The sequence below is a fragment of the Syngnathoides biaculeatus genome, chromosome 6 (genome assembly GCF_019802595.1).
Source record: "Syngnathoides biaculeatus isolate LvHL_M chromosome 6, ASM1980259v1, whole genome shotgun sequence".
NCBI lineage: Eukaryota > Metazoa > Chordata > Actinopteri > Syngnathiformes > Syngnathidae > Syngnathoides > Syngnathoides biaculeatus.
In genome coordinates this window covers 4,159,252-4,175,712 of record NC_084645.1, presented here as the reverse complement: position 1 = coordinate 4,175,712, position 16,461 = coordinate 4,159,252, and the positions used below count along the sequence as shown (strand labels likewise).

The 16,461-nt window shown below is 41.8% G+C and overlaps 1 protein-coding gene across 21 annotated transcripts in view; it reads right to left on the bottom strand.

Moving 5' to 3' along the window:
* Window positions 1-5,916: 5,916 nt before the first annotated feature.
* The window catches only part of wwp2 (WW domain containing E3 ubiquitin protein ligase 2), a 186,331-nt gene continuing 175,786 nt past the window's right edge, over window positions 5,917-16,461 (bottom strand). For 20 of the 21 annotated variants that reach the window (XM_061822301.1, XM_061822305.1, XM_061822302.1 and 17 more), the window contains 2 exons: window positions 10,964-11,036; window positions 5,917-6,476 (listed from right to left, as the gene is read on the bottom strand). In XM_061822301.1, coding sequence (XP_061678285.1) covers window positions 6,377-6,476; window positions 10,964-11,036 — 173 coding nt within the window. In that variant the 3' untranslated portion in view covers window positions 5,917-6,376. Of the gene's footprint in view, window positions 6,477-6,507; window positions 6,937-10,963; window positions 11,037-16,461 lie in introns of those variants that run through there. The other variant, XM_061822304.1, reaches the window with a different exon arrangement.

Below are 16,461 nucleotides of genomic sequence, written 5' to 3'. Positions count from 1 at the left end.
AATATTATACCGCCATGTTGTTTCCATGATTAGACAAAGTTAACAGCAAATTGATTTATTTCAAAGAAATGTGCAATACAGACATCCGGGTCTTATCTTGGTAAGGTCTCTTCTGGCAGGATAGCCCAAGAAGAACACAAAAGCTGCCCAGTAACACAAGGTTTTTATATGTATGGGTCCATGGTAAAAGTGGCTGTTTCACAACTGCCTTCAAGAAGTGGAAATCTCTTGTGAGGGACGCTGAAAGAGCATATGATGGAACCCTCCCCAAGACCAATTGACTAAAATACACAATGCTTCATCAGACGTGAAAGAAGCATATGAAGCACTTTTTCAACATAAGACACCTGATGGAGAGACTCGTTGTCGAGTAGACGCGATGCTCTCACCAAACAGATCTTGCAATGGGATCTGATGGGAAAGACAGATACAAAGAAAGCAGGCTGGGTTTAGACTGATTCGATATTCTTATCTGTAACCACCCAAAGATCTAATGTGAACACAAAGGGAAGTAGGTCAGCAGTAAGTTCAAGCTTAAAATCAGGACATTCAAATCGGTATTCTGTAAACATACAAGAAGCTGTAGCAGAGTTAGCTGCAACTCAAGCCACTTTGCATGTACTGTAAGAAATGGAACGTAACAAACGAACAAGAGCTTGAAATGCTGGAAAATGAAACAGAGAAAAACTTGCTCTTCAGGAAGCTGAAAATGCTGCTAGGCCAAAAACTCTAGAACATAAGCGAATGCAAATAGTTAAGAATAGAATAATGCAAATCTGAATCGGCAATGTGCGAGATTAAAGGACTGGAGATTTTTAATGACTGTGGTGAAAATCAGAGGATATTGGCTAAACTTTGTGATTAGTTAACTCCAGATGGAACAGAAAGGTCAGTGCGATCGAAGAACCTTTCCAAGCTTTGCGCAATTTGTTGAATTTGTCGCAAGAGAAGCCAAAATAGCCTGTAACCCTGTGACATCCCTGCATGCTCTGAAGTCTAGTGAGGGTTAAAAGGTCAAACATCCAAAGACCCAAAGTGTTGGTGCAAAGTTGCTAGCAAGCAGTTCTGAAGAGAAACCAGATGTTAAGGGTTGTGCATTTTGTGAGAAGCTAAATTACAGCATTCAAACATGTCAAAAATTCATGGATAAGTCAATTTCAGAAAGACTCAAATTTGTGCAAACTAATAAAATGTGTTTCAGATGTCTGCAACCAGGACACCTTTCAAAGAACTGTGAAAAGAGTTATGTCTGCACGAAGATCTCGTCAAAGAGGACAGAAAGAACGAACATTGTGCAGATGAAAAAGATAATGTGAAATATTCAAAGGAAAATGAAAGGTCCAAGAAGAGAACACTGTCTAAACCAACTGATGCAACATCTAATCGGATAATACAAGATACATACAGTACCCATGCCTCCTTAGTTATGCCAGTATGGTTATCGATGACAAGTAATCCAGAAAATGAGGTTCTCTTACATGCACTTCTTGATAGTCAAAGTGACATCACTTTTGTTTTGCAAGAAAAGGGTGACTTACTGGACACACAGAAAGAGCTTGTGCAGTTGAAACTATTCACCCTGGCTTCCAGAAGTACAGTTGTTTACACTCGGAAGTTAACTGGTTTGCAAGTCAGAGGCTTTTATTTATCAAAGATTCCTTTCCAAGTAATTTCCACAATAGAATTTATTCCTGTCAATCTGTCACATTCTTACACCTAAGACTGCAAAAGCATGGCCTTACTTAGAGCACCTTGCTGAAGAAATTGCTCCTTTAATTGAATGTGACATTGGCCTACTAATAGGTTATAATTGTTCTCAAGCCTTGCTACCTTGAGAAGTTGTGGCTGGCAAAGACAATGAACCATTTGCTCAAATAACAGACCTTGGCTGGAGTATCGTGGGCTGTTAAAATCCCTGTGTTGTCTATGGTGATGCAATTGGAAGCAGCCACAAGATTTTCGTGAGACAAGTAGTACCTTGCAATCAGTTCCCAGCTCATTCGATATATATGTCGAACACAAGTAAAGGAAGTCATTACGCCGCCAGACGTGATAAAGGCTCTTGAGTCTGATTTCAATGAGAAGGGCATAGAAGATGCTCACTTCTCACTAGAAGATTTCCGCTTTCTATTAGTAATTGAAGAGGGAATCAGAATCAAGAAAAATGGACACCGTGAAATGGCTTTGCCATTTAAAGAAAGCAGGCCTAATCTACCAAATAACAGGAAATGTGCTGAGCATTGTCTCAGATGTTTGAAAAGAAAATTTGAAAAGGATAAGCAGTACCACAAGGACTAGATAGCCTTCATGAATGAAACCATATCTCGCAGAGATGCGTTGAAGGTTTCAAAAGAGGATGTCGATAATAGTCCTGCTTCGTATATTCCACACCATGGGGTGTGCCATCCACAAAAGCCAGGGAAGATACGTGTTGTATTCAATGGTTCAGCAAAGTATGAAGGCATATCTTTAAATAATCTGTTTACAGGGCCAGAGCTGACAAACAATCTGATTGGTGTTCTTTGCCAATTTCGCAAGGGTCCTGTTGCAGTCATGTGTGACATTGAATGAATGTTCCACCAGTTTCATGTCAGAAAAGATCAAGACTATTGACGATTGCTCTGGTGGGACCATGGAAACTTTCAATCTGAACCATCAGTTTATAGTAGGACAGTGCATTTGCTTGTGGCGGCCTCATTGCCAGGTTGTCCTAACTACGGTCTCAAATACATTGCAGCCCAAGGACATGGCAGTTTCACTGAAGCAACCATCCGCTTTATTGAAAGGAAATTCCATGTGGATGACAGCCTAATAAGTGTGTCGTCAGAAGAGGAAGCAATACAGTTGATTGACGAAGCCAGGCAGCTTAGCGGGGGTGGTAAGCTCTGGATCCAGAAGTTCATTTCAAATCGACAGAAGGTTCTTGCATCACTTCCCCGAGAAGAATGTTCAGAAAAAGCAAGAGATCAAGATTTAGCATTAAGTGAGCCACTAATCGAAAGAGCTTAGGGTGTTAAATGGTGCGTCTCTTCAGATCAGTTCCTGTTCAGAGTTGTTGTAAGTGATCGTCCGCTTTCTAGAAGAGGCGTTTTGTCAACTGTAGCATCTATCTTTGACCCACTTGCGTTTGTAGCACCTTTTATTCTCATGGACAAGCAAATACTCCAACAGATGTGTAGAGAAAAGACTGATTGGGAGGAACCAGTATCTGATGATCTTCGGTCACAGTGGGAGTCCTGGATCTCAGACCTACCAAATCTGGAGTATGTTAAGATCCAGTGATGTTACCTTCCAACAAGCTTTGGGCCAGTCCAAAGACAAGAAATCCATCATTTCTCAGACTCAAGTGTCATATGCTATGAAGAATGTACTTACCTAAGAACAATCAGTGGTGCAGGACAAATCCACTGTTCGCTTGTCATAGGTAAGGCCAGAGTGGCCCCCACTAAGGTCACTACTGTACCAAGACTTGAACTCTCAGCAGCTGTTGTTGCTGTCCGCACCAGTGACATGCTTAGAAAGGAGTTGGAGCTAGAAGAAGCTCCAGAAATCTTCTGGACTGACTTTAAGGTCGTCTGAGGATATCTGAATAATGATGCTCAAAGATTTCAAGTATTTGTAGCAAATCGTGTTCAGAGGATCAAGGAAAGTACAAGTCCAAATCAATGGTGATATGTCACATCTGAAGACAATCCTGCTGACCATGCATCACGGGCCCTGAAAGCAAAGGAGCTCATTGGCTCAAACTGGTTTATGGGTCCAAACTTTCTATGGTGTGATGAGCTTCCCAGTGGAGAGATTAAGGTGGGAACCCTTTTTGTTGCAGACCCAGAAGTACGCAAGGCTTTTGTGAACAAGATTTCAGTAACACAAAGTTCAATGCTTGATCACTTACTAAGTTTTCCAGTTGGAAGAGATTAATTCAAGGCATTGCCAGCCTTTTGCGGTGCATCAAAGAGTTTAAAGGTTTGTTGGCTGGAACCAATGAAGTTACAAGCTTTGAAGAAAGAAAATCAGCATTGTCCAACAATCATCTTTTTCAGAGGCAATCAAAGATCTTCAGTGCAAAAAGGACATTACGGCTAAAATTAAGATCAGCAAATTGCACAGATTTAATCCCTTCCTGGCTGACCTTGAGAGTTGGAGGCTGACTTGAGCATGCTACTTTACATTCTCATATTAAGCATCCAGCAATTCTGCCAAAGATTAGCCACAACCTTATTGCTCAAGCTCTACCATGAAACGGTGCAACATCAAGGTCGTGGCATTACAATGAATGCACTTGGAATAAATGGCATCTGGATAATTGGATGTAATAATGATGTCATCTTACATTTACAAGTGTGTAAAATTCTGAATATTTGACACTGCACTGAAGAGCAGAATTTTTTTTTGGTCAGAAGGTCAATGAGTTCTTACGGCATCTATGCCATCTTTGGAATCTTTGACATTTTGGCATCTATGGCATCTATGGCATCTTTGGAATCTTTGACATTTTGGCATCAAAGCATCTTGGCATGTCAGCATATAAGCTTGTTGACGTGCTAATGAAGCCCTGTGAAAAAGAGCAACTTGTCCAGAGTGACTGAACTGGAGTTATACCCTGTGAAGGAAGAACAGGACTAGATAGGACAGAAGAAGAAGCATGTTAGACAAGGATACAACAGAACTGGAATGTCTTGGGACTGACTCAGTAGATTATTGAAGTCTATAGAATGAGAATAAAAGTGGGGTGATGCATAAGCACTTTGCATATACATGAGTTATTTGTTGAGAGTAATCCAGTGAAAGAATCCCAGGGGTGTGTAGCTACCGACACATGCAAGTGAATTCAAACCACTGTGCATGCAAAAAGACAAGAAAAGAAATGTTGCTGTTTCTGCAACGCTGAGGCGAAGGACATCGTCCAATCAATCAAGGATTGAAACCGGGACCTGGGTCCTCCCGAGAGCAGCCCTGTGACAGGACACATTCCATCCCACACTGATGGTGGGTGGGTACCATCCCCCCCACACATACACACACACAATGCAACTAGTCCCAGCCCAGCCCAATGACAGGAGAATGTCTGTTATTTGTTGGAAGGAAGGGAGGGGAACCCAACAAGAGAATGATGAGGACAGGAACCCAGGGAGCCCTACCCTATAAGTCAGGGGAACAGTTCCTGAAGGTCAGGCCCATCAGGCCTGAGAACCAGCAAGAGGGCTGACACCTCCAGTCCCCCACCCCCAGGATCCCTACACCCCTACCGGTGCCCACTACCCACCCCTGACTGCACACACATGAGGCCCCAAAGTCCACAGGGGATCACCTGTAGGAAGGAGGAGTGTGCAGAGGGACACACAAAACAGAGAGGAAGTTGGTCCGAGGAGCAGCAAATGGCCCCCACCAGCAGCCAGAGCGGAGAACCCAGGAGGAAGCCAGCCGGCACCACCCCCAGCATCCATGGGACATGGGAGAGTCACCATCACACAGCCAGTACACTAAGGTGAAACCCAAAGCCAAAACAAGCAAAATCTAATGTTTACCTCTCCTTGAGCCATCACCTTATCACGGTGGAGAGGTTTGTGTGTCCTGATGATCCTCGGAGCTAAGGCCAAAAGACCCCATGATGGTATACAAAAATTGGTTCAGGTTTCCCTTGTCCGGATGTTGGTTCCACTCTGAAGCCAGGCCTGGAGTAGTAGTTGGACTCACCTCTACACACCATATGGACTCTGGTACTAGTCATCTTGAAAGGGGTTGGACTCTATTCCACTCTGAAGAGCAATATAACTTGAGTGGTGTTCTGTGACTGTACTTCTGTGCTCCAACACTCCCACGACCCTTGTGAGGATAAGCAGCTCAGAAAATACATCAATGGATACTGAAACGGTATTACATGTCACACACCGTTTTAAAAAGCAACTCAAACTGTTCAACATTGAAATATTTTATTCATGTACAAGAAAATCAGCATTCGTAATAACAGGACAAAATAAGAACATCTTCAGTTTGAGTTTTGTTTCTGCTCTGGAAAGATGCAATCAAATTCGCTTAACATTCAACAATGGCTCCCTTGCACACCTTCAAAAACTCATTTATTTCTCTTGAATGGATATCACACTCCATTGCATATCATCTGGTCTGACTTTTGCTCGATCATGAGATGTGGTAAGGGGAGCGAGAGATACAAATAAAAATCTGTGCCAAATGGCCCCCACTGTCCCCACCAGCAGCCAGAGGGGAGAACCCACAGCCCTAACACTCTCCATACCATCTATACATGATCCATGATGAAAGTGTCGGGCTTGATGACCTCTTCTTTTAAGAAAATGCAACTACAAAACAGTGGCCAGCTCAATCATTAATTTCCAGGTTGTATTTGCTTGGATGATCACTCCTGTCCAAATCCCTCTGTCTCCTCAATAGCAAACATTAGTTTCTCTCGCAGTTGATCCGAGCTTCTATAAGGCGGGAGATCCAAGCGATTAAAGCTATGGAGTAAATAAAAGCAAAGGTCAATTCATGATTAAAAATGAGTAAAATACAGACTTCTTGGTGTTGGTGGTCTAAAGAAAAACAGTAATCCCTCATTCATCATGGGGGTTATGTTCCAGTAAACCCAGCAATGGACAAAATTTACAAAATAGTGACCAATTATTTGATGAATTATTTTTAGAATTTTTCCACTTTCATACATGCAATTCAATAGGAAAGTGTTAAAATACAGATGTGGAGCTATTTGTCCAGTCGAGGTCACCATTCACATATACTAAAAAAAAAAGCACACTCATTTTTTTAGGTGGGTGTGCTGTGCTTGACGAACAAGAAATCCAAAACTTGCAGATATGTGGAAGATGGACGAATTGCTGGATAAAACAGCCAATGGTCTTACAAGGACGGTCTCAGCAATCTAGACATCGCAAACCATTCTGGTGCTTGTTGTTGTTTTCCCTGAGTTAAAAAAAGATCACTATCAACCTTTTGTTGTTTAAGCACATCAAGTTAAGTGTTGCTCTTCACTTGGTCCATATTGTTATGAATGCATGTACATTAGCTATACAGTACATTGGGCTAGGTCGGTATTTGTTTAAATGAAATTCTCACTGTGGCTCATATTAAACAGTGGAATTCCGGTCACATTAATAACTTTACTAAGCAACTGACACAAAAATCACATTTTAAAATAGGTATTGTTATCAAAACTACAAATCATATTTGTCACTTTTATGATAATACCAGTCGAGCTAGGAGCGTTTTATAAAACCCAAAGTTGTGTAAGTCTGACTCGACACAATGCGCATTGCAGTGGCGGCCATATTTGTCTGTGATGTCATGTGCAGGCATCACGCTGGAGCCTTGGCATTGAAAACATGCTGTGCCAAATGCGATGGCAGATGAAAGAGAGCAATATTCTGATTTTCCTGACGCCCCTCCTGAGACTGAAGTTCTTTTGAGGAAAAAAACATCGCAGAAGTGAGTGAAGTGACCGGGGCCATTTTATCATATGAGGGACCTGATGAAATATTCAAAATGACTGGCCCATAATTGTTTGATTTCCTAACCCTTTTACAAGTCTTGTGTTTGTAGCATACTCAGGAGGACCGATGGCGGGCAAAGTAAATATGGATATGATCAAAATTAATATAGAGCTATGTGTTATGTGTGATTTTCTTATTGTAGTCGTTCATTCTCTATTCTTCTCTTTATTTTTCTTTCTCACTTATTTTATTGCTTACATGAGGGGTGCCCAGACACCGATGGTCGGTGGGGGTGAGATCGCATGCGCCCGCCCACTCCCCGCCCGACCGACCTGCGCTTCGGGGGAAACGGCGGCCTGCGCGCATCGACACATTGAGCACCTATGACTTACATACTTTATTATTTTGACGCAGCTCTATTATTACGTTCTAAGAGAAGGACTCCATTACGTTGTTGTCGTCGTGGATGTCTGGAATGTTCGTGAGGATGGCTGTTGACGGAGCTTATTTACTACCACTGCTGCTTTTGGATAAGTACACAAGTACACGGACGCCACACTGTCTTCTGGATTTCGTCTTTTGGACATTTCTGGAACATTCGCCGACTTCGAACATTCGCCTATTTGGAACATTTGTTTGACTTTGGTGACAATATGGTCGCCAAGTTAGCTCATGTTACACACAACTAAACTGCCTTTCTACTTCTATTTTGTGTTAGTTTGTTTTTGCTTTGTGTTGTATTATATTGTGTGTGATAAAATTGTCTTAAATGCAGTACAACTGCTTTGTTAAATTTTGGTGGTTTGACCAAGGGGATTCTAAATTCACATGTAACATATGCTATAAACTGAGACAAATTAGTCCCCCCCACCCTTGGTTTATTTTTTATTTTTTTTTACTAGGTCGATACATACCTATCTGTCATTTTGAACCCACAAAGCTCTTGTCCTTCGCACCTGTGCAATCCATTTTTCATGACGAATCAGGTCTTTTGGAAATGTGTTAAGAGTGAATCCATCCTCCCGAGTATTCGAGCAAAATCGAGCAACACAATGAGCCGGCATTTTGGCAAAAATGCAGAAGAAAACAGCTAATTCCTCATCTGGACAAGAGATAAATACACTCGACCCTACAGCTGAAGTTGTCTGCAAAATACATAACTTCCGGCTTCTTCTTCAACCCCACACAAAGGGTTCGTACACTTCCAAAGAATCAAAATTCCATGAACTTTCCATGACTTTCCAGTTACTCAATACAAAATTCCATGACGAATATTGGATTGACTGGTTGTGGCAGACAGCAATATTTCAGGTATATGATCATCTGTTGCCACTTAAATAATAAGTGCCAAAGCTTAAAAATGTAGTAGGTGCATCATAACGACTGTGAAATTCATGGTAATTAAAAATATAAACTATAATTACAAGTGTAAAAAAGTATTGTTAATAAGAAGCTCATTGGCTTTGCGTGTAATCAGTAAGGATATTAGCATGTTTTTTGAAAGCCATTCGCCTTTGAGTTTGCTTATCTTATCACGACAACATGGCAGTAAAGGATGCTCGTAAGTGGTTTCTTATCCTCTTTAGTTACGAAGGCTTTATGCAAGCAAGACTTGGGCTTAAAATTTGCCTATAACCAACATTCCCTCTAATTTTTTACATCTGAGCAAACACACTAAGGCCGCGAGCTTTGACCACCTTGAGCAACATCAGACGTATGCACTGTGGTCAGATCAGTGTCATCAATTGAAGTTACATGCCTCATTCAGAGATTCAGATTACAGCATTTACATTCCCATCAGAATATTTTTAAGAACAATTTTGTCTTTTCCAACTTACAATGAAAATGTCAACAAACAAAAAACTATATTTCTAACCAAACCAAGCCAACTATGAACTGTAAATTTGAAATGTCTCATCCATCTTTGTTTTTTTTTTTTTTTATTAACCCACAATGTTTTTCTTGGCGCAAAACTGAATTATTGCTTGCAGAATATCTTTAGCAATGCATGTTGAAACTGTTGAAAGCTGAATGATGCTACCAACCAGTTTTAAGGTTAATGTTATGAGGTCTCCTATATTTAAAATACAGAATTAGCTTTTTGTGCACTGTATTGTCTATGCTTTTATCCTCTATCTGGCTGTGCCAAGGTGGAATTTTAGCATTATACACTATCTCATCCTGTACTTTCTACTTTGGCTTCAGACCAGACCAATTTTACTCCAAAAAGATCAAATCTGGTACAATTTCACCACTTCTTCTATTATTCATATGCCGACATTCATGAAAGCAACAGCACTTCTTTTTTTTACTTTTACCATTATTATCGAGAGTAAACACAAGCAGCATGTTTGACGGTGTTTGTAATTATGAGTGTACCCCTTCAAGAGCTTCTTCCCATGATATTCCAGAAATTCCCTGACATGTACGAACCCCGCGCACAGTCCACAGATTTTTCATGGCGCAAGGGTAAAACAATCAATATACGACAACATTCTGACGTGCTGTGAACAAACAGCTGATTCCATTCCGGCTGATTTTTTTTGGTGAACACCAAACTAAATTTCATGTTTTTGGTTTCAGTGGCACTTTAATGACGTGAGATGCGTGAGTTCAATTGAATGTTTAATTCAGGGGTGGCATGGTGGAGGACTGGTTTGCATATCTGACACATTTCTGACGACACGGATTCATGTTCTAGCCCTGCTTGTGTGGGTTTTTCCGGGGTATACTGATGTCCTTCGAAATCTCAAACACAAACATGGAGGGTTCATTGAAGACTCTAAATTGCCCGCAGGCGTCAGTGTGAGTGGAAATAGTTGTTTGTTAAAACAGTATGCTCCCTGCGATTAGCTGGCGACCAAAATGGATGCATGGGATTTATTCCTTATGATGAGATCAGATTATAGGATTTTAGCACCGATATTGCTATTGTTTGATATTATTATATTATATTAAGATATAGCAGCCGATTTCCTAGATTGGCCCGACATACAGACCAATTCCAAAATACAATTTGAGAATATCATGGAAAAGGTTATCTATTTCCATATTGCCATTCAAAAAATTAAGCTTTAATAACCATTAGTACAGGGCCCACATTTTAAACAATTTCAAGCAATTGTTTATTTTTACATAATTTGTGCTTCCAGCTCATAAAACCCACAACCAATGATATCCCCCAACAATACCCCGTTTGATGTCACGCCTCCAAGAACAATATAACCCACAGTGATCGATAGGTATCTCAGCTCCGCAGAGAATACTATAAAAGTGCCATCAATAAAGAAAACTTGAGGCCTGCACGAACATTAAACTTTTATATTAACTTTTTTATATTTACGAAAAAATAATCTATCTTTATGTTTGAAGCCTGAAATGTGGCGAAAGGTTGAAAAGTTTAAGGGCGCCAAATACTTCCACAAGGCACTGTAGTAAAGGAGAATTAATGTGGAGTAAAACAACACCCTTTAGTGTTCTATAATGTTCACCACTCTTACCATGTGTGGCTTCTTGGAAGCCAAGTCTCCTTCCCAACTTTGTCAATACAGAACTTCTGCGGACCATTACTTCCTGCAAGGTTAAACAAAAATATGCAAATAATTAGCTATTATGGCCTGATATACTTAAATACAGTGGTACCTCAATTTCTCAGTTTCGTAACATCAAATTTTCAAGCAAAAGGCATCGTGGGGGACATGGGAGGAGGCAAACATTTGACAACTGAGAGAAAACATGCATAAAACTACGCACACACCACTTAATTCCACAAACGTTTCTTGGGGCCCATGGTGAAGAAAGATGAATAAACTTGCAAAAAACACAAAACGTTGTACTTTACAACTGTGCACTAGCATGTGACAGCATGTGATTCGGTGACGAGGGAAACAAAAAGCCTCATGGGCAAAAATTTATGTCCCTCTTCGCCAGTGAGATGCCAGGAAGATGCTATGGCGATAGCCAATGGGAGAGCACCTCTATCACGCCATACAAACCAAAATGCAGGATCCAGCTCTTATTTTTTTCCTTTCGTATACTGACTTTTCCTTCGTAACTAGAGACAATATTTTTTCCAGTAGACATTTTGTAACCTGAATTTTTCGGTTCTAGAGAGTTTGTAAGTCGAGGTACCACTGTATCAAAAATCTAAAAATGTATGAGGGTTTGAACTACTTCAGATTATTCGTAGGCAACGCTTAGGTAATGATAGATGAGTTGACTTTGATTAATCGAGGAGGTCATTGATATTTTTTTTCCAGTTGTCAACTTGCTGTGCACTCAAATCACTCTGTCCTGCATCTTCAGTTAAACAGGCCCACCCCCCAGTTAATTTATCCAAACACATTCAGACCCTTCTTCATCCAATCACATTCTGACACCTTCAAGGCATTCTCATGAGTCAAAAATTGGACAGCTGCAATAGCAAGTCATGGAAACACAGATGTTCCAAAAGTTTGATAGTTAAGGTTTTTTGTTTGATAAACTGTGCCTTTCTTCCGAGCAGAGACTTTTCTGTCACATAACACACCTGCCACCTTCCTCCACCTGTTCCAATGTGCTTGAACCTATTTCTTCACTTCCTTATCACATTCCTCATTGCTCTGGACTAAAGGTGGGCAATTAATTTTTACAAGGGGTCATCTGAGAAACCAGAATTGTGTCAGAGAACCGGGCCATTGAAAACTTGAACTTAATTCTTAACTTTGTCCCACTGTACAATTCATTAAATTCTATATTTCGAAAAGGTGGTACTGGTATTTGGAATAAAAGTATTCTGTCAATATTTCTTTATACAAAATCGTGAATTAGATCTCTGAGTTCCCAGACACTTTTCAGTCCTTTACCAAGGCTGAGCCACGTGACGGCACAGTGATCACTTATGTCACCATCTTCTGTCTCATATTCCTGCAAAAGTGGAACTGTCGGTCGTATAATACTCTCGCTCTGATGAAAGTAACTATTGTAGTTAACAACATCAACAGGGTTAATCTTTAACACTGAATTACACAACAGTTCCTGATGTATCATGTAAGAATGTCAATTTCTGCACAGGATTCATTTCTGTCACCTTATCCTTCATTCTTTTTACAAGTCTGACATTTTTCCCCAGACAGATTTGGACAACCGTCTGTTGTCACACTTTACAGCCTGTCCCATCTCAGTCCTGTAAAAAATCCTTGTTGGTTTCATAATGTTGTAAGCAATGGATCAGCCTCCCTGGCACACTCTTCTTCAGAAGGATTTTTGTATTCATCCTTATGTTTGGTCATCTGGTGGCGAATAAAATGGTAGTCTTTTAACACAGCAACCTGTGTACCACAAATTAAGCACACAGCTTCACTTTTGACTTATGTTAAGAAATACTTGGCAGTCCATGTCTTGTTGAAAACAGGACATGTGTTAACTTTTCTTTTCTTGCCATGAGCTTACATCTCAAAGCTAACCCAGCTAGCATCACTTGTTGTTTACCTACACTAATGGGTCACTCTCACATGTGCATCCACATGTAAGTAAATACAAATGTAAGACTTTTCAAAATAAAAGCAACAGCTTTATTCGTGAACAGCATACATTAGAAAAGATACAGTGCCTTGTGAAAGTATTTGGCCCCCTTGAACTTTTCAACCTTTCAAAGTTTGCCACAAGCCACCTGGGATACACACCAAACATCTGGAAAAAGGTGCTCTGGTTAGATGAAACCAAAATCGAACTTTTTGGCCACAATGCAAAACAATATGTTTGGCGTAAAAGCAACACATCTCATCTCCCTGAACACACCATCCCCACTGTCAAACATGGTGGTGGCAGCCTCACAGTTTGGGCCTGATTTTCTTCACCAGGGAGAGGTAAGATGGTTAAAATTGATGGGAAGATGAATGGAGCCAAATACAGGACCATTCTGGAAGAAAACCTATTGGAGTCTGCAAAAGATCTGAGACTGGGACGAAGATTTATCTTCCAACAGGACAACGATCTAAAACACAAAGCCAAATCTACAATGGAATGGCCAAGTCAAAGTCCAGACCTGAAACCAATCGAGAATCTGTGGGCAGGGTTGAAGACTGCTGTTCACAAACGCTCTCCATCCAACCTCAATGACCTCGAGCTGTTTTGCAAGGAAGAACGGGCAAGAATTTGAGTCTCTCGATGTGCAGAACTGATAGAAGCTGTAATTGCATCAAAAGGTGGCACTACAAAGTATTAATGCAACGGGGCCGAATAATATTGTACGCCCCACTTTTCAGGTTATTTTATAGAAAAGTTTAAAATATCCAATATATTTCATTCCACTTGATGATTGTGTCCCACTTGGTGTTGATTCTTGACAAAAAAATTACATTTTATATTTTTATGTTTGAAGCCTGAAATGTGGCAAAAGGTTGAAAAGTTCAAGGGGGCTGAATACTTTCACAAGGTACTTCGTTTTCCAGTGGTCAAGTCAAAGTCTGGATTTAAATTCAATTGAGATGGCATGGTGTTACCTTAAATGGGCAGTCATGCTCGAAAACAAGTGGGACAAAAATCCTTCAACGCGATGTGAAAGACTCATCACCAGTTATCTGAAACGCTTGATTTCAGTTATTGCTGTGAAAGGTGGCACAACCCGTTAGGGGCCGACTGCTTTTCACAGAGAGTCAGAGTCAAAAAAAGGCCAAGAAAGGATGTACTTATTGTGGTTTCCGAGGAAATTATTGTGTCCCACTTGTTGATTCTTGAGAAAAAAAAATTATTTTATATCTGTTTGAAGCCTGAAATATGGCAAAAGGTTGAAAACTTCAAGGGGGGGCGAATACTTTCACAAGACACTGTATATACAAACATCAGGCCAGATGTGGCTCATGGGCTGTAGAATGCCCTGATCTGCTCTGGATGGTTGATCCTAAGTATTTGAAGTTCCCCACACTTGCTATCTTATTACGGGCCAAATATAATTACAAATTTGGCCCGCGGGCCAGAGTTTGACACAGATGCTCTAGATCCACAGAGAGAGTGTAACTTCTTCTGACATTCTCTGTACTCCTCCATCATCCTCATCATCATCAAGGGCAATAATGCATCTGTGGTTCTCTTTCTCGTGAATCCGTACTGCTGCTCGCAAATACACACTTCTGTCCTGAGTCTAGCTTCTATTACTCATTACTATCACTCCATTTAAGGCTCTCAAAGACCCATTACTTCTTCATTAAGAAGCTCCTCTATCATCTGTCCTCCACTTATTAACCATATCGATGGCACCTGTTTGAACTTGTTAACAGTATAGTATACCCACGACCTCAAACAGTAACATTACAAACTCCACTATGGCCAAGACCAAAGAGCTGTCAAAGGAGACTAGAAACAAAATTGTAGACCCGCACCCTGATGGGATGACTGAATCTGCAATTGGTAAGCAGCTAGATTGTGAAGGAATCAACTGTGGGAGCAATTATTAGGAAATGGAAGATATACACCACTCCTCGAGCCATCACCTTATCGTGATGTAGGAGTTTGTGTGTCTCGATGATCCCGGGAGCTAAGTGTCTGGGGGTTCACACCCCTGGTAGAGTCACCCACAGCAAAAAAGGTTCAAGGTGACCAGACAGAGTACGGCTCTATAAACCCCTATGATGAGTAAAATTGCTGGATTCAGATTTCCCTTGCCCGGACGTGAGTCACTCGGGCCACCCTCTGGAGCTAGGCCTGGAAGTGGGGCTCGAAGGTGAGCGGCTGGGTCTGCATCCATGCACCTCGGCTGGGCACAGCCCAAAAGGGTAATATGAATCCCCCTTCCCATGAGCTCACCACCTGTGAGAGGGGCCATAGGGGTCGGCTGGAATGTGAGATGGGTGATAGCTGAAGGCAAGGACCTTGGCGATACGATCCCCGGCAAGAGAAAGTAGCTCTAGCGACATGGAATGTCACCTCTCTGGCAGGGAAGGAGTCTGATCTGGTGTGTAAGGTCGAGAGGTTATGATTAGATATAGTCGACCTGCTTCTACGCCCCGCTCAGGCTTTGGTACCAGTCCTCCTGTGAGGGGATGGACTCTTTTCCACTCTCGAGTTTCTCACGGTGAGAGGCGCCAAGGAGGTGTGGATGCATTTATTGCCCCCTGGCCAGGCGCTTGTATGTTGGGCTTCAAAGACAGTGAGACCTGGAAGGGCGTTATTGGGAAGAACGCCCCTCGCCCAATCCGAAGCAGAGTGGTCTTCTGTAACTGGACTTCTTTGCTCATCACACACTGTCCACAATGAGCATGATGTTCAAGTATACGGGTTTCCACAAGGGCACTTTACACCAGGACACCCGAGGTCAAAGTTCATTGATCGACTCTGTGGTTGACTCATCGGACTTGTGGCTGCATGTCTTGGACACTTGGGTGAAGAGAGGGGAGGAACTGTCAACTGATCACCACCGGATGGGTGAGTTGGCTACGATTGTGGGGGAAGATCCTGGTCTAATGTGGCATGGTCCTCAGTCGGAAATGTGTGGCGTTCCCTCTCCGGCCAGGGATGAGATCCTGCCCCAAGCGGAGGAATTAAAGTATCTTGAGGTCTTGTTCCTGAGTGAGGGAAGAATGGAGCAGGAGAGTGACAGTTGGATCAGTGCAGAGTCAACAGTGATAAAACTCGGTTTGTGTCTTTGTGATAAAGAGGGAACCAAGTCAAAAAGTGAAGTTCTCAATTTACCAGTCATTTTATGTTACTAAACTCACCTATAGTCACGAGCAGTGGGTCGTGACCGAAAGAACAAGATCCCAGGTACAAGCGGTGTCTGGGGTCTACCTTAGAGATAGGGGTTATAACTCAGTCATCCGGGTGGGGCTCAGTGTCGAGCCGCTTATCCTCCGCATTGAGAGGAGCCAAATGAGGGCCTGCCAACCCTGCCAACCAAAGTGACGACTTTGGCCATGCTGGATAGACTACGTCTCTCAGCTGGCCTCGGAACACCTCGGGATCCTCCCGGAAGAGCTGAATGAAAGCTGGGGAAAGGGAAGTCTGGGCAGCCCTGCTAAAGTTA